The following is a 23,079-nucleotide window of genomic DNA, read 5'->3' as shown; positions in this document are numbered from 1 at the left end:
CTGTAACGGGGACTTTACAGTTTCTAGGGCAGGCAAAGAAGATAGAGTAACTTGCACAAAGGAAATCACATATCCGGAATCTCCCTCAGCTACCAAATTCATGGACAAAACATTCAAAATTCCAAAGCTTTCCATTCGTGAAGCAGAGTCCTGTTGGGATGAACAACTCGGTGCAACCCAGGTAACCCCTCTCAGTCCTTCTCGAATATTTGGAAGAGAATATTCCATATGGAGGAGCCCCTCAAACATCTGAGAAAGGGCCACATGCCTAAAACATCTCTATCTGTTTTAAGAAATAAATGCCTTTTTAAAAACTGGCATCATTAACCACTGAGACAAGATTGTACACACAGCGAAACGTGCACCAAACTGGATCCCTGTGGCTCAGTAGTTGCACACGGCGCCTGCTTTCTGGGAATTCTGGTCACGTGGCTTGCGGAGCTGCTGGGGCGAGGACCTTGGGCTCCCGGCCCGGTCCTGCAGTGGGTCACACGAGGACCGTGTCATACCACAGTTCAGGAGGTGGAGTCACCAGGAGGACAGAATCGGGGTGGCCAAGTGCCTGGGGGCCTTTGGGCTTCAAGGGAAAGTCCAGATTTGGGGTTTTTGGGGGGAGAAGGTGGTCTGAGAAGCCAGCAGGACCAGGAACGGGCACCTGGTGGGATAAGCCTGCTGTACTGTGGTTTTCTACAGGCAGAGGGAGGGAGGAAAGAACCAGAGTGAACAGTGGGAGCCAGGCCGCCAGGCTGCACGTCGGGAAGGCGGGGAATGCAGTAGAAGGTAGGACGAGCCACAGCCTCATTTCCCGAGTGGGCGGATGGTGTGGGGTCCTGAGCAGGCAGTGCTGTCCCTGCGCTTCCGAGGTGGGAGGTGCATGAGGATGGGAGGGACCTGGGGACCCGGCAGGGCCATCCTCACTGTGTGGATGGAAGGCAGTGGCTGGGGAAGGGGCAGGGCGCTCTGGACACAGCGACAGCCTGGTCACGGGTGCGAGATGCCGGCACCCAGACCCTCTGATGGACAGGGGGAGGCGGTATGGCAGGGGCCACCGGGGGGCCCAGGGGACGAAGGTGGGCGTGCAACCAGAGGGAGACGGACACTGTGCAAGGTGGGGGGAGAGGCCAGGGCTGGCAGTCAGCCTTACTGACGTTAGGGGTGAGCCACGGGACTAACTGAGGCACCACACGGAGCCTGTGTCCCCGCCTGGGCCGGGCTCTTACCTTCGTAGCCCGAGTGCACTCTCTCCGCCAGCAGCACGCAGCACAGCTGGCCCTCGGCGCCCTGCGGGTCCCGCACCTTTACCAAGTAAGGCGTCATGCGAAACGGGTGGTAACGGATCTCGTTCTCGTGGCTCTTCCCGACACTGTGGAGGACGGCAGGGTCAGCGATGTGGCTCGAGGACAGAAGGAATCCCGTCCTGCTTACTGCCAGCCACCTCTGCCCGCAGCGGCTGCTCCGAGAGCATCCCTGCATTGGCTGTCCCGAAGCCCGGGAGGCGGAGGCAGGCTCCCCTCTTGGGGACCTGGGCCAAGCTGGAGGTGCCGCCCGGGGTCTGGGTCTGGGCCTCTGCCCCGCTCCCTCGGGTGTCAGCGACATTAAAGGGCACAGCGAAGAGTGAACAGCCCTGGGCAGTGGGAGCTCCTCCAGGAGCCGTTCTCTACAGGGGGTCACATTTTCACTGGGGGAGAAGACGTTGCTTCACTACTGAGGCCCCAGCCCCAACTGCCCAGGGTACCAGAGCCCGGCCAGGGGGTCACTCCTGACACTGCGGCTGGACGCTCAACCGGTCACCTTGTTTCAGGCCAAAAGCCTGTTGGGGAAGCTCTGGGGGCTCTTTCTGGAAAAAACACACACTTGAGGTACAGGCTGCATGTGCTTTCGGGGTCCTCTTGGGCCCTGGGGTACGTGCCTTCCTGGTTAAGGGCCCCGGGCCGCTTTCCCAGGTGACGGACACCAAGTCCAGGCTCCTCGGGCTGATGTTCTCCATGAGGAAGGGTCCAATCACCCCACTGCTGACCATGCTGCCTTAACTCCCCATGCACATTGTTTTTATTTAAAAAATTGTTTTAATATTATCATCGACAGAGAGAGACAGAGTGCAAGCAGGAGAGGGGCAGAGAGAGAGGGAGACGCAGAATCCGAAGCAGGCTCCAGGCCCCGAGCTGTCAGCACAGAGCCCGACGTGGGGCTCGAACCACGAACCACGAGATCTTGACCTGAGCCGAAGTCAGACGCTCAAACGACTGAGCCCCCCAGGCGCCCCCTCCCTGTGCACATGTGAAATGCAGTTTTCACACAGACCTTTCAGGAATATGCGCACTGCATGGCAGGGTGCCCGCATAAGCCTCTACCCTGAAGAGGTGCCGAGGGGCGAGGGGCGCGGGGTGGGGTCACGGCACAGCGGGAGCCGGTGGGGGCCGCTCCCACACCTCCTCAGCCTCACAAGCGGGGCTCGGGGGGGAAGTGGTGGCACCGTGCCCAGCTTGGGACACCCAGGCACGGGCTTACCTGACTCGGCAGAAGAAAGACTTCTCCTCCATGCAGTCTTGAGTAAACGCATCTGAAAGAAAGAGCCCGGAGTCACACACCCAATCCCATCCGATCTCATCCCATCGCACGACAGGACACACGGGCTGGCACTCTTGGCTTCTCCCAAGCCACAGAGAGGCGGGGGAATCGTCAGGCGCGAAGGCATGTTCACACAGGCACAAAGCGGAGCCCGCAGAGGCCATTCATCACACTTCCGACTGAAACGTGCTTCGTGAGTGTCGCACGTACCGGATCAGGAGGGGCTCAAAGTCTGCCTGCCGCCAGAACTTTACCATTTTGAAACGGTTCCGAAGCTGACACAAACACGCCAACTAACAAGCCATGTAACTCGGGGAAACCGACTGACTGATGGGCCGAACGTGTGCGTGTAAGGCTCTAATACCTCCACCTACATGTTTGGGGGGATATTCGGTTCCAATAGAAGGCCCTACCCAAGCTCACGTCAGTCCTTCTGCTAAAATATTAACCTTCTTCAAAATCTGAAACGCTGAGCAACACGGGGTCATTCAGGCGGCGTCGTCAGAGATGAGGGAATGGCGTTTCCACGATAAAGGAATTTTTTAAGAAGAAATCTCAGACGCTGACCTTTCACGTAAAGTTTCGTCTACTCGAAAGAAAGAGGAAAGTAGGAAATCCCTAACGAGGGAAAACAGCATAGAGTTACGGCCTGGAAAGGCCTCGGAGAAGTCACCCGGTCCTTCTTTTTTATTCAGACAAAAATTCAGGGGCAACCATCCTAGGGAGACGGTGCCCGCCTGTTCACGCCGTAAACCACATGCAGAGCGATGTCCCTTCCACGCAGTGACCTACGGGTCCTCATGACACGCCCTGCAAGCTTTAGTGACCTGACTGGACAGTCCTTGGTGGGATTTCCGGGAGAAGGCAGGCGGCTCTATATCTGAAACCAAAAGTGAGTGTCTCCTTTCACGAGTCAACCCTATGGCCAACTCCCGGCTTGGCTTGTCTGCTGTAGGGAAGGTTCCGCCGTGCAGCTGTGGTGGGTGGGGTGGCGGCCCGGCCGGCAGACCAGAAGCAGGAGGAGGAGGGAGCAGGTGGGGACAGGGGCCCGCGATCCAGGAGACGGTGTCAGTGGGGCTGAGGAGCATGTGATATGAGCAGAGATGCTGACCCCCGAGCCAAGGGCGAAACGGGAGCTGGTTCTGGGCGATGCAGCCCCGGGCAGGCTCCAGCCAAGATCACGACTGAGGTCACGCCTATCTAGGATGACCCCCACAGTCACACTGAGTCCCACTGTGTCCCGTCCCTCCCGGTTCCTTAGTGTTTCTGCCCTTTGGTTCAACTTCAGCTCCGAGAGACCAGAGCCCCACAGGGGACAGGTAGACAGATGGTGGAGGACTTACACGGCAAAAGGGGGGCTTCTGCTGGCCTCCCTGGTCCCTGGAAGTGTGGAGAGGCTTCAGGGAAGGCCTGAGCCGGTTGGGCCCCTCCCCTGTCTGGCACCTTCTGCCAGGACCCGGTGCCACGTCTCTGCTGAGACTCGTCTGGCCACCGTGCAGACTGGAGCCTGACCAGCCCGGAGAGCTCGCGGTTTGAGCCCAGGAGGACGTCGCAGGCCGCCAGCACGAAGCCGCCCCTGGCCGAGGGGAGGAGCGCCCGCCCGCCGTCACTGCGACATCACTGCGGCTGACCGCCATGGCGCCCGCAGGATGCAGGGCCCGGTCTCTGCACTCTGCGGGTTCACGCCAAGACCCCAGCTTCTCAGAACGACTTCGTTTCTAAAATGCCTAATGTTTCTTAGAGTCTTCTCAAACAGCTTTCCCTCTCTGAAATTCATGAAAAGACTACTTTTCTAAGTTTATCCTGAGCGAGCAGCTTTCTGTCTTTGGCCTGGACAGCTGTCGGGCAGGGGCGTGCTGCCGGTTTCTGGCAGAGGTGAGATGTGGCACGTGCCCCAGAGCCCCACGACCCCCGTGCCGCTGGCACACCAGGCCAGGTGGCCACCGCTCAGCCACCCCCCGGGGCCCTCACCTGCTCCGCTGCAGACGCCCCAGAGCGGGAGCTTGTAAGGCGTGGTGGACGCGTGGAACACGCTGACGTCGTGGGGCGCCAGGAACTCCACGAACCTGGCGCCGGGGAAGACGTCTCTTTTACAGCGAAAGATGGAGGCAACTTGGTCGGAGACGTACAGGATTTTCCCGGTGACCAGGGACACCGCTGCAGCAAACATACCCTGGAAGGAAGAAGGGGCTCAGTGGGGACAGCAGACGGGGTCCGGATGGGCCGCCCCTCCCCGGGGCCACAGACTGGGAGCTCAGGGGAGGCGTCTGGTCCCCCTCCTCAGCCCTGGCCAGAACTCTCCTCGCCTCTACCCCTATCTCTCTCCCCTGGGCCTCTCCCCTGCCAGCCCATCTCTCTTCCGGGGAGCCCCAGAGGCTCCTGCCCTGGGCTCCCTCCCCGCCGGCTAGCCTGAGCCCTGGCCCGGGGAGCTCTGGGGGGGGGGGGGGTTCAGCTGCAGTGGGGACACTGGAGGAAGGACGCGGGAAGGACTGGGGAGCCCACTCTCCAGGCCAGTTCTGCCATGGTTCCAGTATGTCTGGGTCCCCACCTGCCCTTAAGCCTGCTCTCTGACTGAGAAGCAGGGGTGCAGGGAAGGGAGCACTCGCTCCCCTTCCCCCAGACCCCCAAGGGTGCCCCCACCCTAACAGGCTGCTTAAAAAAGCATGAGCGTTGGAGTCTCGGGAACTGAGTTCAAATCCCAGGTGCCCCAAAGTGAGCCTAAGATCACCTGGTCACTGCTCGGTCAAGGTGGGGCTCGGTCTTACACGCACAAGGCATGGGGCGGAGTCGCCGTGAGAGAAGGACAGCCTCACAGAAAGCTGCAAGAGTGTGCTACACGACCCGCTTCTGAATCGCTCACTTGACCTTGTTTTCGTCGTCCCTGCGGTGGCTTAACCGGATCAAGGGCTCGGCTTCTGGCAGGGGGAGGCTCCGCTTACCGCGTTCTTCACGATGAACTCGGAAGTGGCGCCCTCGATGTCCTCTGCGGTGTAGCAGGGCAGGCTGGCGCCGCAGGCCTGGCTCTCGCCCGACAAGAGCAGCTGGTAGTATTCCTCACTGGCTGCGGGAGAGACCAAGGGGCTGAAAACGGCTCCCGCCTCTGCGCGTCCGGACGCGACTGTTCTCACGGGAAAGGGGGGCTACGCACACTAGCCTCCTCGGACGCCGAGAGAACGGAAAGACAAATGTGAAGGCAAAGCAAACAGAAATCTTTCATTTGTCCTGAAAACCCCGAAGACCTGCGATTACAGAACTTCTAACGTGGTGAGCACACGGGGTGCCGGGGAGGCTCAGTCGGTGCAGCGGCCGACATCGGCTCAGGTCACGGTCTCACGGCTCGTGGGTTCGAGCCCTGCATCAGGCTCTGTGCTGACGGCTTGGAGCCTGGAGCCTGCTTCAGATTCTGTGTCTCCCTCTCTCTCTCTCTCTCTCTCTCTCTCTGCCCCTCCCCTGCTTACACTCTCTCTGTTGCTCAAAAGATAAATAACAAAAAATAAAATAAAATGGTAAGTACACATTATTTTAAGTAACCTGGGTGGAGAGTTCCCCCTAACCCTCACTTTGCCCACAAGGTCTTTAATCGTGACCCAACAAGGGAGTCTCTCTGTAGGATGGCCGTGGCCCCAGTATGTGGTTCCTTGTGGCCCTGGCGCTCCCATCCAGACAGAATCCACTCATCTCAGGACCTACAGCTTTCAAGGGCAACTATCATGGTACTGCCCACCCCCCCCCCCAGGCCTCCGGGGTGGGGGGCAGCCCCCAGGGACGGGTGCCGGCAGCCCCGCCCTTCAGAGAAGCCCCTACCCCTGCAGTCTGTGAGCGCCCTTGGGTAGGCTGGCCGAGCACGGCTTCTGTTTCTACTCTATTAACCCTCACAAAACAGACACAGGTTTAGACAGGAGCCTGAAGAGAGATCTGGGGCTGACGAGGGCACCCAGGAGGCCAGCGGATACCACACACCGCAGACCCCCCATGCCCAGCACTGGACCTTTCCACCAGACTGCACGGGCGACCAAGGGCGCCCTTCTGACAAGAGTTGCTCAAACGTCAGGAAATATGAAGACGATTTGAAGTATGGCTTTGTATCCATCACCGTTAGTGACAAACGTGCTGTGAGCTAAGCCCTGCCTGGAGGGAGTAACTGATGATAACAGAACAAAGCCATTGTTTGAGTCTTTATCTCAACCTCCCGGGTTTTTCTCTTCTTACCCACATTTTCACTGTGCAGGGTCCACTGGGCCCTCCGCGTGCCTGTGACAGGTACACGAAGGTCAAGTGGGTAGAGTGGGGCTGGGGCTCCCTGGTAGAGGGACGTGTACCCCCTCGTCCACCCTAACGAGATGTTGGCTTTTCTTCTGTCTCCGTTTCCTGCTCATAAGGGGCCCAAACAGCTGAGAGATTCCTCAAAGTGCAGGAGTGGGGGGTTCCCAGCAAAACGGAAAGGTTCGCCTGAGGGTTCACTGCTCGAAGATCAGGGATACTTCCCCCAAGCTGTCTGCTGTTCTCTCTCAAGCACTGCAGGAAATTTAAAAAAACTCTCAAAGCTCATATCCCCATTCCCAGCAACAGACCAAAAGGCGAGGCTGCACGAACCTTTCTGACTGTCCCGTACCTAAAGCATCCCGAGGTGACCCAAACAGAGGGGTCGCAGCCCAAACTCCTCGGGATGGGTGTCTGCAGAAGGGCTCACCCAGCAGTCAAGTTCCTGCTTCTCTAGAAAAGCTGGTGCGCGCATGTGCGTGTCCTTAGGGCAGTGTGCCCCTTACCCGTCCCGGAGACAGAGGCACCTGTGATTGCCTGAATCCCAGGAGATGGGGGCGGGGTACCTGCTCAGTGCAAAGTCCAGCCACAGTGAGTGAAGGAAGTCCCCACTCTGTCGGCAGTTACTTAAGGGGCTTGGAGTTTATTGAAACGTCAAGTGTCTGAGCCGGACGATGCAAAGGTTTTGGAAACTGCAGTGTTTGTTCAGATTCCCGCACTGCATCTATGAGGACTTGGGCACAGGCACCCTCAGGTGGAAGCCTTAGTCTAGACCACGGGCAGCCTAAGGGCTCTTACATAATCTGCCACCTGAGAGTCAGATCCAAACATGCCCCCAAGCGGGAGTGGAGTCTGGGCGGGGCCTGTGATGGAAGGAGGCTCCCTGCTTGGCTTCCTGGGTGAAAGACACAACCACACGGAGACTCACATGGAGATTTTTACACAAACCAGAAGGTCTAAAGCAGGGGCCCTAAAATACCGTCCTGTGAGGGTGAGATCTGGCAAAAGCCTCCCTCGTATCTCTCTTTTTTTTTTTTTAAGTTTATTTATTTTTGAGAGAGAGAGAGGGAGAGAATGCACTGGGGAGGGACAGAGAGAGGGAGAGAGAAAAATCCCAAGCAGGCTCCACACTGTCAGCACAGAGCCTGACATGGGGCTCGATCTCACGAATTGTGAGCTCATGACCTGAGCTGAAATCAAGAGTAGGACGCTTAACCAACTGAGGAGAGGAGCATCTCTTGTTATTTTTCAAAGGAGCCACCGGCCCTCAGTTCAACTCACATTCGTGATCCGAGCTGCTCACACAGTAGGGCCACCAGCTCCCGCCTGAGCCTGGAGGAAGCTGTGCTCTTTTGAGCACCACCTGACCCCAGCCCAGAGCACAGAAGCTTTACGCTGTAAATACACGTCTTATATCAGCTGCTTTTCTGTTTTTCTTTTTTTTCTCTCTAAATGCCAAGTACAATAGAAAACTTCCAGAGAATTAAGGTTTCCCATCATTGCCTTTTCCCAGACTTCCACAATTTCCTTCTGCAGTTTCAGGACTGGGTTTTAGAAAGTCGACACCACCCAACGGATTTCTACGAGTTTGGATCAAAGACGCGGCCGGACCTACCTTTCACCTGCTTCACGCTCCTCAGCGCATACTTCAAGGTCGCCAGCGTGCTGGCTTTCCCTTTGGCCTTCTTGTCTCCAGGGAGGTGGACCCTCAGCTCCTTCAGGGTTTTTATCAGCTCCTTGTGCGTGTCTGCTTTGGCAGACTGCTCGCTGCTGTGGCATTAAAGAAAGCCATCACACGTTGGCTTCCTGACTCCTCCTTCCTGTGCCTCTAGTCCCATTTCTGCACCAGGCCCCCAGGACATTTCGGTCTGCGTGGTTCTCTGTGGCGCACTGTGGGATGCATCGCAGTATCCCTGGCCTCAGCAGCAGAGGCCAGGATCGCCTCGCCACTTGTGACAACCGGAGCTGTCTCCCGACCCTGCTAGACATCTCCTGCAGGGGGACGAGACGCCCCGGCTGGGGACCACTGCTCTGACCCAAGTGGGTGCGGCACAAGCCCCTTCACCTGGGTTTCCTTCCCCCGTGGCTAGAGCCGGGCTTTGCCCAGCATGGCCTGCTGGTCGACCCGCAGTCTGGCTGAGCAGGCTACCCCTCGGGAGCCCTGCCTGCCTGACCCGTGTCAGACAGAAAAGCATCGGGTGATGGCCATTACACAGCGCAGCAAACTGGTTTCCCGGGGGGCAGGAATGTGAATGAGGAACACGAGAAGTCCTCAGAGAGGAAGGTTCTAAGAAGGACATCTAAACTTAAGGATACAGAGAGAGGAGGAAGTCAGAACAGGTGGGCACCTCCTGGTAAGAGCAGAGGGTGCTGCAGAAAGAAGGTTAGAAACCAGGTCTCTTTCTAGGGCGAGGTGGCCAGGTGCCCACACACCCGGGCTTAAGAGCCGGCGTCTGCTCCGGCGGTCATACGAAAATGTCTGTGGATATGAAGTTAAGGATGCCTGTGTCACAAACACCTAACGTGGGCGCGGAATGTTCCAGGGGGGACGTAACCTCCAGTAACAAATCTCCATGTCTCTAAAGACCCGAAAGCAAGGGGGTTCTAACCGGCTCACCTGCAGCCGCTTGTCGTCGTGCTGTGTTCAGACTTCGCCATCAGGAGGCCAAAGGCATCTGGACTGTAAGCACGAGCGAGAGGTAAGGCCAGACTCAGAGGGCGGCACGCTCCACCCACTTCTCCCCCATCCCGCCAGAGACAACGATCCAGATTATACCAGAGCAAGGCAACTGAGGAAAAACACGAGGGAAAGGGGAAGCGGGAGCATAAAACCTTCAGACACCAGGAAAACTGAGTGTTCCGAGAAGGACTGAGGGAACGAGTTCATTTTCTGGAGGCCGCCCGGCCGCTAGCGGGGCTCCCGAGTCCTCGGCCCCCAAGACCTCACCACTCTCGTGAGCGGTTGTCTACCGGCAACCAGATACGCGACACCGACGGTCGCATCGCTACAGTAAATTTTAGTTATTCTGGGTTAATGAGATTTCTCTTTTTAATGTTGAAAAACCGGGCCATCGTGATTTAAAGATCACAAAAGCGATCCAACAGGATGAGATACAGAGAAAACAGACACCCAGCCTGGCCTCGGTGGGCCGAGGGTCCCACCTACCCCGGGGGGGCGACAGGCGGCCGGACCAGCACCCCCAGCTCCTTGCCGCCCCGCGAGCCCCGCCCCGAGGGGCAGTTTTCAGTTTCATTTCCGCTGGAGCCGCTGCTCATGTCGACGTCTTCCTGGAGGGGGGCTCCGTGGGGCCGGGGCGGCTCCACGGGCTCCTGGGCCGGGCGGCTGGGGGGGTATTCCGCGTACGTGTTCATGTTGGCTCCACAGTGAAGCTGGGAAAAGAGAGAAATGTCATCAGGCCTCGAAGAGCTCAGTCACCGCAGCCGCCGCGTGGGGCGCCTCACTGGGATCTGTCTCCAGGGTCCGCTAAGTAAGCCGGACGCGGTCAGAGTCAACCGTGGGCATTCTTTGCTCTTGTTCACTGAGCTCCTACCTGCCCTGAATTAGGAAGCGGATGAATCGCGTGGCCGCAGCCCCCCGACGTCTCTAATTGCCGACGGCCTGGTCAGGAGGCGACAAGAGCATCAACGACCGCCGCCCGGCACGTGGGGAGCTTTGGCAAAAACACGGATTCCCACCGGATGGCTGGTGGGGCCTAGGAACCTGCATTTTACAAGTCTCCCCAGGTGACGCTGGGAGAGCAGGAGGGCTCAGAAGTCTTTGCATCACAAGCTGCAGGAGACCCCGAGCCCAGGCTGTGGGCGGGGGAGACCCTCCGGGAGAGAGAAGGCCGTGGGGCAGGCGCTGCCCTGTGAGGAGGGCAGAGTGGGCGGGAGCCCGGACAGCGGCACAGGGGTGAGTGCACGCGGGATGTGGAGGGAGAGGGACCGGCGTAGGCCACTGAAGGATTCGAGGCAGCAGACGTAGCAGACGCGTGAACTCTGTTGCGTTCGGACAGGTCCTCACCACCGTACTATGCGGGAACTTTGGCGCATTAGGGGCGGGAGGGTGGAGGGGGCTGAGGTTAGAGCCAGGCCAGCCCTAAGGTTTCTGCAACAATCCTGGAACACAACCATGAGAATGAGATGACCGTGAGTTTGCAAGGGGGGAGGGGACTGACCGGAAGCCTAGGGATGGGCAGAGAGGTGTCCCTGGGAAAGGACGACCCAGGACGGTGTCTCCCTCAGGGTCTCTCGGGAAAGAAAAGCTAGGCAGATGGGGGAGGGGCAGCTGCTACTCCACCCCCCTCCCCCCCCCGGCCCCCAGCCCCGGCTGGAGGGGCAGGAGGAAGGAGGGTTATGAAACCAAAGAACCGAGACGACCTGCAATTTGGGGGAACAGAGCTGGGGCATAGACCCCTGGCTCCTCTCTCCTCCTGCCCTCAGCGTTCAGAGAGCCGGAAAGCGAGGGGACCCTGCTGGCACAGGCCTGGAAGGCCAGCCCTTGGGCACTGAGCGGGGAGGGAAGATCCAGAGGGCCCAGCCGAAGCGCCCTGACTGAGCGGAGTCCCCGGGGGCAGAATGTGTCCCCACGGCTTCCGTGCGCTCAGAGAAACAGAGCAGACACCCGGTTGATGGCAGAGACTATGGACACAGTGTTTCACGTAACCCTCGTGATCACTCATCGGATACCACATAGGAAACCATTCCTGGTATCAGTCTACGGATGAGAAAGCAGGCCAGTGACCCACTCAAGGCCACGCATGGCAGGTGACAGGGCTGGATCCCATGTCCACCTGCTCCCGAAGACGGGCGCCCACGGGGAATCCAACCACATTACTCTCCGGAAAACAGCAGGCGTGATGAGACCTCGTCTTGCGCGTGAACCAACAGATGGGCAAAAGCCAACGTGCGGCTTCTAAGATGTGCCACAAGGACCAGATGAACAGAAGCCACACGGCGTGGGGGAGACCAGCAGAGTTAGGACGGCACCTACTCCGTATCATAAATAAAAGGCGAGAAACGGCGGGTTCAAGGAAACAAGTAATGAGGGATGAGCCGAAGCCACAGAATGAGAAGAAAATGCCACCTTAGACAGAACACCAGAGAGACTGAGTCCAGAGTCCCTAATGCACAAGATGGCCTCAGCGACGGGGAGGTGAGCGCGAGGAACTTTGAAAAGCGGCAAGAGAAAGGGCGATGCTATCGGAGCCTCGTGTTTTCACCTGTGGTGATAGCTCTTCCTGAAAGAGACCCCGCACCTTAAAACAGAGATTATAACGGAAGATACACCCCAAGAAAGCCAGCCTGGGTGAAGACAGATTCCCACCTGCCGGCTGAAGGACTCCCTGAATTCCGGGCAAAGTTAGAGACGGTCGGAGCCAGCGACGTCCCGATGACAAACGATGTTTCTGGGGGTGGGGGGGGGGAATCTACCCGCATCCAAACAGGAGAAACAAGGGATTACCTACAAAGGATGGAAAGTCACGTGAGTCTTGGGTGGAAGACACAGTCCACATGCAGCTCAGAGAGGAGGCGGCTGTGGTCAAAGGGAGGAGACCTCCGCCCAGCATACCTGCTCATTATGGCCTCAGCAGCTGGCCAGCGGGGTCCTGGATCAGAGAACCCACAACACCCGAGCAAAGTCAGGAACAAAACAACAAGTCTACTACTCAGCCTTCGTGTTGCCGATTCGCTTGTTTGTTTTTAACATTTCAGGCAAGTTCTGGCTGATCCGGTGACAGAACGAAAGGTGTTAACTCTGGGAGAGAGAGAGACCGGAGACTAGGAACAGGTATTCCCACCAAGAGAAACACCAAAGATCTAGAAAGCTGGAGAGATGCTCGACCTCAGTGGTCACGAGGAAAAGGCAAAGGATGACGTCACCAGAAATTAAGGGGACTGACGACATCCAGTGTCCACAAGGCGGAGGACTTCTGTGCGTTGTGGTCACTAACTCAGTCTTTCTGGAGGGGACTCTGGGCATGTTCAGCAACATTTATAAGCTGCACCCCTTCCCACTGCTAGGAGCCCCTCCGCTCCGTGGGAGGGTCTACACACCTGCACGAAGACCCGAGTGTGGTGTTTGGAGAGGCACAAACCACCAAAGGTCATCTCGGGCACCTGGTCCACCATGAGCACCCCGGCCAGTGCCAGCCTCGACTTCAATCTGAGCGTGTGCCTCACCTGTCCACGCAGTAGTGAGTGACCTCCCCGCTCCCCCGGCTCAGAGCACAGCCTCGGTCTGCATGACGGTCCACAGTTTTGTGACGCCTCCCTGGCTGCCTCCTCGGCCCTGACACTGAGCTCCGACCTCAGGACCTTTGCACGTGCTGCTCCCTGGTGCCCGCAGGCTCCATCCTGCAGACAGCCTGTCCACCCTGCACAAACAGCACCGACTTCCTCACCTGTTCCACATCCCCGGCCTGGCTTCCTCTCCTCCATGGTGCTGACGCTGCCTGCTGCCGGACTCCCCCTGCCCTCCGCCCTGGTGTGCTGCAGCTTTGAGTCGTTCCCTGCTGTCACCCCAGGGCCCCGCACAAATTGCTAAAGGCATGAGGCCTGGGACAGCTGTGCTAGGGGATACTGTGCGCCTCCTGAAAAGAGGAAGACAAGACCCACTGATGTAGGAAGATTCTAAGACACAAAGGAACACCTCACAGGACAAGAAATAACAACAAAGCGACGGATGGCACTCAGGCGGGGCTGGGCGCTGCCTTCCGTTGCTTCACGCGCTCCTACGGCACGTGGCGCTTTGGGCTGGAGTAGGTCAGGGATGGGGACAGGTGTCTTTCCTGTCCCCGTGGAGCTTACGTTCCAACGGGGAGAAGATCATCGGCAAGGGAACGGCAGAGGTAGTGGACGAACTGCTAAGTGCTGCAGAGAGGCGGCAGAGCAGGAGACCACGGGCTGCTGTGTGGGAGAGGCCGGGCGGGCCGCCGGGCAAGGCTTGTGCGTCGGCAACGTCTGACCTTGTCCTTGAGCCCCGCCACCCCGGGTGGTGCCGATTCACGGCCCCTCGGCCTCACTCTCCCTCGGGCCTGTGGCCGCTGCTCCTCCCCAGCTGCCACCAGAGGGCCTGGTGGACCAAACGGGCCTGAGGGATGTGAACTCTGGCCATGGAGGATGGGGGAGAGGACCGGTGAGCAGGGAAGCACCCCTGCACCCCTCCCTTGGACGGAGTTCCGAAGCTTTCCTTTCTTCTCCTTCTCCTCCTTTTTTTGGATAGCCTTTGTGACAAGGCCCCAGTGGGCTGAGAGACCAGCTGGGCATCTGTGAAGCAGGGCGTCGTCTCGGAGGGGCACCGTCTCAGCGGGATGTGCTCTCAGCGGGGCCTCATCTGAGCCTTCTCTGCTTCCCTTTCCCCTCACTCTTGCTGCCCTGGGACTGCACCTCCCAGTGACATGCTACCATTGGGTCTCGGCCTGGACTCTGCTTGTAAGAGTGAAGAGAGTGAGAGAGTGGGCCAGGAAGGTGCTGGAGGGAGAATATTCCAGGTCGGGGAGTAAGTGCAAAGGTCCTGAGGCAGGGGCACGTGAGGAAGATGGACCAGTCTGGAGCAGAGCAGGCGAGGTGGAGGGCAGGAGGGCGATACAAGGTCAGAGCTGGATCACAGGGCACCTCGCTGGGGCACAGACAGGGCTCTGGCTTTATTCCGAGTAAGATGGGAAACGGAGTTCTGTGCGACAAGATCTGCCTTACGCTCTGACAGGGCAATGGGTAGAGGCAAGGTGGCAGCAAGGAGACCTTTAAGGGGCCTTGCTACAGTTCAGTAGAGGTGCCAAGGGGCTGCCCGGGGCGCCGAGGGCATTCTCCCCCCGCTGCCCTCCTCCTGCCCCAGCACTCTGGATGTCACCCACCTCGTCCCACGGCCCTCCCCAGACGAGCGGCCCGTCCTCCCTGCTGAGTGAGGCTCAAGGCTGAGGGGTCAAGTGAGCCGCCACGGCACGGGCTCTGGTGGGTTCCACCTCTTCCTGCCTGTGGTGTGAGCTCGGGCCGGTTCCTGAGCCTGCCGTGCCTCGTCTCCTCACCCACGACGGGGGTGACAGCGGCACCCGCCTCTCGTTGGTTAAGTGAGCCAGCCTGTGCCAGCTGACCGAACGCAGTCGTGTCCAACAAAGGCTAGCTTTCTTCAGGACCACCAATCACTACAGGCAAACAGATGGGGCAACAAAATAGTGTGTTTCTTTAAAGGAGATATTTCACTGCCACCAGAGCTGCCCCTGGCTTGTACTTAAAGGACAAGGAGCTTAGCCGGCCACCCCCCATCCCTGGACGGAGGCATCGCATACTCTGCTGGTGTCTCAGCTCCCCGTCTCGTGGCCCTGCCGGCCCCCGGGAGCCTGCCTGGCCTGGCGGAGTAGGATTCACCGGGTAGGAGCCACAAGATCAGCTGAGCTGGAGGGCAGATCTTCACCAAGAGGGTCGGAAGAGGGGGCAGAAATGTGAAGGAACACACCATCCAAACCACCCGAAACTTCACCATCCCAGAAGATGCGTCGCTCAGCACCGAGGGCTCTGACGGACCGAACTCTTTTTGCCAACTTGGCAAAACCAACATGCTCATCAGGGCGGACTTTGCCTCCTGCCTTCCACAAATGTTCCCGGAGCACCTGGGGAGCCCCGGGCACACCTGTTTCCACCCCCGGGGAGAGGTGCTCAGAGCTTGGGGCGCCAGGGGCCCCAGAAAGGCAAAGACACCCAGGCCAAAAAGGGGACTCCTGGGGAAGCTGGGGTGCTCCTGTCCCTAGAGGCCCCCTTGCTGCCCCCTTCGCAGACATCCATCCCCTGGCTCTGCCCCTGAGAATGGGCAGACCCAAGGGAAGGACCCTGGTCACTGACCACACTTGACTAGCGAGGGTTGTCTTGACTGGACAGGGGAACATTTAGAAAGCACAGTCCACAGTGAGATCACAGTCTGGACGGGCCTCACAATACCACGGGGTGGGGAGGAGCAGGAGGGGGGTGGGGGCGTGGAAGGAGAGGGGCCGGGAGCCAGCCCGTCCAAGCCGGCTGATGAGTTCATGAGGGTTCATTACACCATCCTACTTTACAGGCATTCAGAGTTTCCATGATAAATAGCAAAAAAAAAAAAAAAAAAAAAAAGCAAGTCCCGGGAACGAATGCACAGCCTGGTCCTCGGTCTACCCACCACGGCCACTGGCAGGCCTTGGGGACAGTGGCGGCTTCTCAAGACTCAATACCCTTGAACCACTTCATCTCTTGGTGGAAATCAGAAGTCAGCGTATATGTGGTTCCATCGCTTCAGGTGCTCGCGTTTTTTGAAACATGTTTAAGACACATCCAGAAAAGTCCTAAATTGTAAGGTTTTGATGTACGTCCACGAACTGAGTTCACCCGCATACCTCGCGCCCAGCTCTGGAGGTGGAACACTGCCAGCCCCCCCAGAAGGCCCCTGGGCTCCCCCTCCCGCCCCCCAACCATCACCCACCCCCAGGGTCATCGCCAGCCCGACTTCTCCCGGCCGGGTTACTTCTGCCGCTTTTCACACTTTATACGACGGGGATCTCACACTCTGGAGTCTGAAAGCCTGCGGTATTTTACAACCCCGAATATTATAACACGTTTGCTACTTCCTGATAGGAGCCGATTCCCCCGGGGCCAGCCTGCCGTAATCCAGAGAAAATGTTTGTCCTGCTAGATAAACACCCGCGCTCTCCATGGCGACGGCCGGGTGACTGGGGAAAACGCCGACCAAATATGGCAGGAAGAAGGCAGGAGAGAGGCGCCTCTCGGCCTCACCGAGACTCCTTTTGATTCTCTCGGCTCTGCCTTCCAAAGCCTCAAACGTGGATAGGCGTGAGACTTAAAACCGAGAATGCGGCAACTTCAGCTTCCTGGCTCCAGCGTGCAGGGAGGGGGTGCTACCCTGGGCGCCTGTGACCCGGCGGGAGCACCCGGAGCCCTCAGGGCCTCCCGCCACCTGCTTGCGATTTGCTCTAGCCGAGCAAAGACGGTAACACGCCTGTTGCAGGCCTGCACACCGCGGGCTTACAGAGCTGAAGCCGGGCCTAACGACAGCTCAGGGGCAGGGCCCATCCGAGGCCCGTCAAGCCCCCCGGCTCTCTGCTGGGTCAGCAGGTGGGCCAGCTTCCCATGGGGGCCGGCGCCCAGAGCGGATGCGCAGCGGAGGGGTTGTGTGTTTCTCCTGAGCTTTGCCCAATAAGGTCGTTTTGAGGGTCACTTGTTCTTTGGACTAAACGCCGAGAGGTCCTGCCAGCCACTCGGTGACCTGACGGAGCCTGTGGTTTGCTGAGGCCCCGTGAAGTTACATCACCGTCTAAAAACAGAGGCGTGTCCACCAGGATTTCTCTGAAAGTCGAGCGTGTGCGTGAGAAACACAAAAGAGGGAACCTTTCCTACTTTCTTCGAAGCATGGCGGACACACCTCACAGGGAAATGTCATGTGACCGGAAGGAAGGAGAGAGCGCAACAGACACCTGTCTCCTGCCCAAGCGCCTGGAGAAATCAGCCGTAGAGGAGCCAGAATCCAAAAGCCTAGGAGTGGAGACAGACCTGGCAGTCTGGCTCATCTGAGCCCCTCCGTGCAGACAAGGACACTGAGGCCCAGAGGGGTGGCTGAGTCACCCCCTCTCTGCCCAGCACCTCAGCCCCCACAGAAAGCTGGGGTGCGTTAGTTCTGTCCTAGTGAGTCACACCGAGATGACATTGACGGATAACTGTGAACACCCACAGTGCCAGCCCTGCACTGGCATATCACGTAGCTCCCACTGAGAAAAACAGGAGTCCCTTTCCTCGTTTTACTCATACACCTTATGAAAAGTGATGAACTTTGTATGTAAAAACTCAATTTCCAGTTAGAGCCTTCAGACAGAGCCCAGTTTCTTCTCCGCCAAATCCAGCCTGGGGCAAGAAACCCCCAGTGGGGCTGGGGGCAGGGCATCGCCCCTCTGCAGCCGGGAGAAGACAGTTGCCCCCCCCTCCCCCCCCCCCGGCATCAGACAGGGGAGGTAAGAAGTATTCATGGAGGAATTTCTGCCATGGTTCTGCGCTTAACATTTGGGGGACCTGGGACTCCTCTCCCCAGATTCTGGCCCACTCAGCATTCAGTACCCAATTTCAGGCCTTTGTAGAATGTGTGAAGCTCATCCCGCCCCAGATCAAGACCCTCAGGATGACGGGAAGACCTTGGAGATCTTCCTTGGTGTGTGCCCAGCAGGGATGAGGGCCTCAGTTTCCTAATCTGTGAAGCCAAGGTGTTACCCTGGATGATTTCCAGGGTACCTTCTGTCTCTGTTGTATGAATCAGCTTTCCAAACTGCTTTCTTCTGTGTACATTACAGAAACCCTGGCAACCCAATTCTCATCCCTTACCTGGCCCTTCTGGAGCGCTTAAGCAGGCCAGTACCTGCCCCCGGTCCATGTCCGGGCCTTGGAAGCCAAGGTACACCCCAAAAAGATGGTGTGAGTGCTGCATCACAAAGTGGGGCCCCCTTCTACTCAATCTGGGGAGAGGGAGTAAATACAAGGAGGTCCAGGGGAGGCAAAGGGGGTGGGGCCGCCTCCCTGCCCACAGGGCTCTAGGTCCGGCCTGGCACAGGAGCTCTCTTCTCTTTCTGCTTAACCAGCCCAGGGGACCCGTGGGCTGTCCAGGTAAAGCTCCTAGACCAGCGTCCATCAGTGGCCCTTCCCCAGCCTGAGACTTGGCTCTTTGGCCTCAGAGCAGGAAATCAGCCCCCTAAGGGGCTCTGCACGTTCCCAGAACCGTGGCACTGAACCTGTGGCCTTAGCCTTCCCAGGACCCTCTCCCCATGGGGCACAGGGAGGCGAGGCAGGGCTCATTAAAGAAGATCATCTAGAGAAGAACAGTCCCGTGTGGTAGTCACTCGGTAGCTCCACGACCTTGGACAAGTTGCCCAAGCTCTCTGGACCTCACTCTCTCCATCTGCAAAATGGGGATAACAGTACTCACCCCAACCCACCCCTTTGAGACGAGAAGGAGTCAAATGGCCCGGAAAACTCTCGGATCACGCCTCCGTGGGCTGCAGGAGCCGCCGCCGCCCGCCCGGAGCTCGTCCACCGGACCCCAGACCGCTTGCCCGAGGCCCAGCCCGGCGGTTACGTAACCAGCCAGCCGGGCTGCCGGACCGCGGTCGGCGCCCCAGCCTGGCACCCACCGGCCTATCCGCTCGCCCCGCCCGCCGTGTCACGCCGCGCCCTCACCGAGCCGCGTCCCCGCTGGTCCGCGCGTCCGTCCGCGCGTCAGTCCGGCCCGCCGACCCGGCTCCCGCCGCCGCCGCCGCCGCCGCCGCCGCCGCCGCCTAGAGCAGCGCGTAGCCCGCAGCGCCGCCGCCGCTGTCACATAGTGGAAAACGTGACAGCGCGCGCCGCGCCCGCCCCCGCCTCCCGCTATTGGCCGACGCTCAGCCTCATCTGCATACCGAAGGGGACGGGCCTGCGAGCGCCGCGTGTCCATTGGCTACAGCGCCCGTCGCTCTCTTTACATAAGACGCACATGGAACTCCATGTTCACCGCGTCGGTTCCTCAATGAAGACGCGGCGCGCTCCTCTCCCCCTCCTCGTCCTCCCGAGTGATCCCTCCCACTTCCGGCCTCGGAGTCTTCCATTCAAGACAGCTGGCGTCGTCTGGCTGGGGGAGCCCGGAGTGGCGCGTACCACCGCGGGCCGGGGGGAGCTGGGTACCGGACGCGACCTGGCCCAGTGCACCTGGGACCGGCCGGCGGGGCGGCCGAAATGCCGCGGAAGCCCGGGCCCTGGAAGGCTGCCACCTGCGGCTACGGGCCAGAGGCGCGCCCCCGCGAGAAACTCCCTGCGGACATCTTTCATTCCCATTCATTCATTTACTCACTCCCATTCATCCTTCCCTAGGCGCTGAAACTGCGTGGGGGACCAAGCCAGGGCTGCCCAGCAGGAGCGCCGGGTGCACGCCCACCCCGGCCGCCGAGGTCCACACCTGCCAGGACGGTCAGCTTCTTATTTTTGAGATCATGTGTTGCAAATTTTGGTTCAGCAAATAGAGACATTGTTACTAGGAGGGGGTACCAAATAAATGATGTCCCTGCTCCCAACCACGTCATTAGGGGAAAAAGACCATCTCATTCATAAAAAGGGAACTTAAATACTAAATGGGGCGGTGTGCGTCATAAATTCACCAAGGCCAGAGTTATCGGCAGAGGGTCCATGGAGGAAGCAGCACTTGAAGAGGGGAAAGGAAAGGCATGGAAAAGGGAGGTTTTCAGAAGGCGCAAGCCGCAGAGACACGTGGGCCAGAGGTATAGGGTTCTGGGAGAGAGTAGGTCTGGAGCATCCTGGCTGCCACTTTTTCTTTCAGTAAGCGTTTTCTGGGGGCACGTTAAGCCGGAGTTTCTGTTTAAAGTGCCAGGAGAGAGTGGAGCTTACTCTCAGACCAGCTGGAGGGCCGAGGCTTGCTTGAAGGACATGGAACAGCACGCAGGCTCCCAGGCAGTTCAGCTGCAGCAGGCTCTGTAACTACAGGGTCTCAGCAGGCAGGGGAGGCTGGCTGGGCTCTGAAGGGCTGAGGGGGCCCTAGCATCTCCCTCCGTTCTTCCTGCTCAATAGCCTGCAGGCAAACTGAGCTGCTAGTTCCCAAAGCCGAACCCACATCCAGGAATTCCTGTGTTGGAGCCACTTCTTCCCCTCCCCTTGACAAGGTGCGTATACAACTTTGTGAGACACAGATGTAAACTGGGCAATCACCAAGTTCATCAGCACAGATCTTCCCACAACAGCCCTGGGATGCCGGCTCTGTGGCTCAGACTCCAAGGTGAGAGCGGCCCCTCCTCCTGTTTCTCTAACACTGACACCTAGAAACCCTCCGTGCCTCCCTGCCTAACACACACACACACACACCAAGTAAATCCAGGCCCAGCTGCACCCTGCACACACCCAAAGGCCTTTTGTTTCTTCATGTACATTGACGTCAACGGGGAGCTCCATTGTTCTGGAAACAAGAATAAACAGCTCATCCACATCACAGGGCTCCTTCTGCTCAGCTTCTCCTTGGTCTCGCTCCATATTCAGCCTGTAGCCTAATGTCACATTTCCTCCCTAAATTTAGCTCTGTCTATTTCTACTGTCAATCTGGTAGAAAGATGTTGGAGTCCATTATTTTAAAAATTATCAAACATCGCGGACCCCTAGAACCCTTCAGAACCTAATCTATTTTCAGTGTCTTCCTGCAAGGTTGTTTTTTTCTTGTTGGAAACTTTCATTCGCTCCACAAATACTTGTTGAGACCTAAGTGTTGGGGGTTATGCAAAAATGTATCTCACTGGATCTTTTGTTTGCAACATAGAAGAGGTGATGCCCCCAGGACCAGGCTTAGTCCTTGGATGCCATTCTCACTGGATCAAGAATCATGAGTGTGTGTGTGTGTTGCGGCATTAGGTGGGAAGGTGGAAAGAATCCTTTCTTGACCTAGAAACGTGTTGGGGTTGCTGTCACCTCTAGCACAGAACTCTTGGCCAAGCATATTGCTGTTAGCACTAGGGGAAGCAGGCTGGCAAGAAGGAAGTCGGGGGAAGGGGATGGTGAGCCCTGGGGAATGCTGTCGGTGGAAGGAGCTGGCCTCCGGTGTCAGCCTTCACCCTGCCTCCCAGCCAAAGGCGGCTCTTCTCCAGCCCCCAGTCCATTTCTACCAACGGTTCCTCCGGTGGGCGTGGCTCAAGTCAGCCCCGCCCACCCATGCCTGCGCCCTGCCTGGAGGGCCGGTCTGCACCTGGCCTTCCAGGCCCTTGCAGAGTCTCGTTCATGTTCATTCAGGTGCTCAGTTAGCCAGCGTTTCCTGGGCAACTACTCTGTGACACGCCCCGTGTTGGCCAGACTTACCCGCCTTGGTCAGAGTGGACATTCCCACCCCGTTCCCCGTCTGAGGGAGAAAATGCTCAATGTTTCACCCTGAAGCGTGATGTTAGCCTCAGGTGTTTAGTTTTTTGCAGATGTTCCTTATCAGGTAGAGAAGTTCCCTTCTCTTACAGTTTGCTGAGAGGTTGGTTGTTTTTTAAAATCATACCTAGGTGTAGGGGGCCTTTCATCCATGGCAGTTATTTTTATTTTCCAATACCCCCTCCCAATCAGTCTATTTTTGCAGATCTGCAAATAATTTAAATGACCACAGCTTTGTCTCCACTCTACAACAATCTGTATACACTTGCTTTCTTCATTATCGTAATTTACAACCAAAAATGTAAGTGAATGAAAATATTAGTGCCCAAGATTCTGCTTTTCTTATGCTATTATTATCTGCTTTCTAAATAAAAGACATGGTTTTAACGGAAGCCCAAAACCTGTTTGCTAGCATGTCACTTGAGAAAGGACTAAAACTTCGAATGCCCTGGCCATGAGGGCGTTAAAGCCCAAGGACAAAGTGAGGAGAAAACTGTCCCCTCTGGTGAGGAGGGTTGGGGAGGAAGGGGGCAGGTGGGGTTGCTGGCCAGATCTTTGCCTAGACCTTGAGGGCTGACTTCTGGGCCAGTTGGTCTCTGGCAGCTCAACTCCCTGTCCCCCACCCCCCAAGGTCCTGGGCCACCAGTATCCCTCGGTCTCCTGGAAAGACAGCAGGCCAACAAGCTGACCTGTGTACAAGGTGATGCCCGATGTCTGAGGCGACCCCCATGTCCGAGGTGCCTCTTTCTTCAGACAGTGGAAGTCTCTCATCGGCTGGCATGCCACTCGGCTGGACAGTGCAGCTCCCTGCAGTGGCGTCTCTTGTCCAGTCGCACTCTGCCCGTCATGTGTCCTCAGCTTGGCTGTTTGTAGTGCTGGGGTGGGCTCTGAGGGGTAGCCCAGCAGGCGCCCCCCAGCCACGACGTCCTGGGGCAGTGTCGGGAACTGGGGCTCTGTGTGTCCTGGGGGACAAATGAGGCCCCTCCCCATCAGGACGTCCAGTCCTTCAGGAGGCTGGGGTCTGGGCGGCACATTCTTGGGTGGGCACGGACCTCAAGGTGCCCCTCGCCCTTGACAAGCTATGATTCAGCACGTGCTTACTGTGTCAGGCACAAGCTCGGTGTTCCACACGTGGGCTCTTCCTCAACCCTCACACCTCTGTAGGGCACGTGTCCAGATCCCCACTGTCCCTTTGCAAAAGTACCCTTGATGTCATGATGCACCAAGGAATCGTGTGGGGCTAGGTCTTATGTCACCAAATGGGACAACCTTTGCCTACATAGAATGATCTCGCGGCCACCCTCGCCACCCTGTGCCTGTGGAGTCTGGGAACCAGGTGATGACAGA

The 23,079-nt window shown here is 58.1% G+C and overlaps 1 protein-coding gene across 4 annotated transcripts in view; it reads right to left on the bottom strand.

The window, feature by feature from the left end:
• PER2 (period circadian regulator 2) overlaps positions 1-19,112 on the bottom strand; it is a 39,431-nt gene extending 20,319 nt beyond the window's left edge. Inside the window, exons 1-8 of one of the 4 annotated variants that reach the window (XM_019445369.2) lie at positions 19,030-19,112; positions 9,995-10,218; positions 9,446-9,508; positions 8,444-8,598; positions 5,508-5,629; positions 4,540-4,741; positions 2,509-2,560; positions 1,221-1,363 (exon numbers count right to left, since the gene is read on the bottom strand). In XM_019445369.2, coding sequence (XP_019300914.2) covers positions 1,221-1,363; positions 2,509-2,560; positions 4,540-4,741; positions 5,508-5,629; positions 8,444-8,598; positions 9,446-9,508; positions 9,995-10,200 — 943 coding nt within the window. In that variant the 5' untranslated portion in view covers positions 10,201-10,218; positions 19,030-19,112. Of the gene's footprint in view, positions 1-1,220; positions 1,364-2,508; positions 2,561-4,539; positions 4,742-5,507; positions 5,630-8,443; positions 8,599-9,445; positions 9,509-9,994; positions 10,219-17,233; positions 17,722-18,778; positions 18,976-19,029 lie in introns of those variants that run through there. The other 3 variants (XM_019445370.2, XM_019445368.2, XM_019445367.2) reach the window with 3 other exon arrangements.
• Positions 19,113-23,079: the final 3,967 nt, after the last annotated feature.

The sequence above is a fragment of the Panthera pardus genome, unplaced genomic scaffold (assembly GCF_024362965.1).
Source record: "Panthera pardus isolate Hobbes unplaced genomic scaffold, ASM2436296v1 HiC_scaffold_10, whole genome shotgun sequence".
Classification (NCBI taxonomy): Eukaryota; Metazoa; Chordata; class Mammalia; order Carnivora; family Felidae; genus Panthera; species Panthera pardus.
This window is presented reverse-complemented; position numbering and strand designations above follow the sequence as displayed.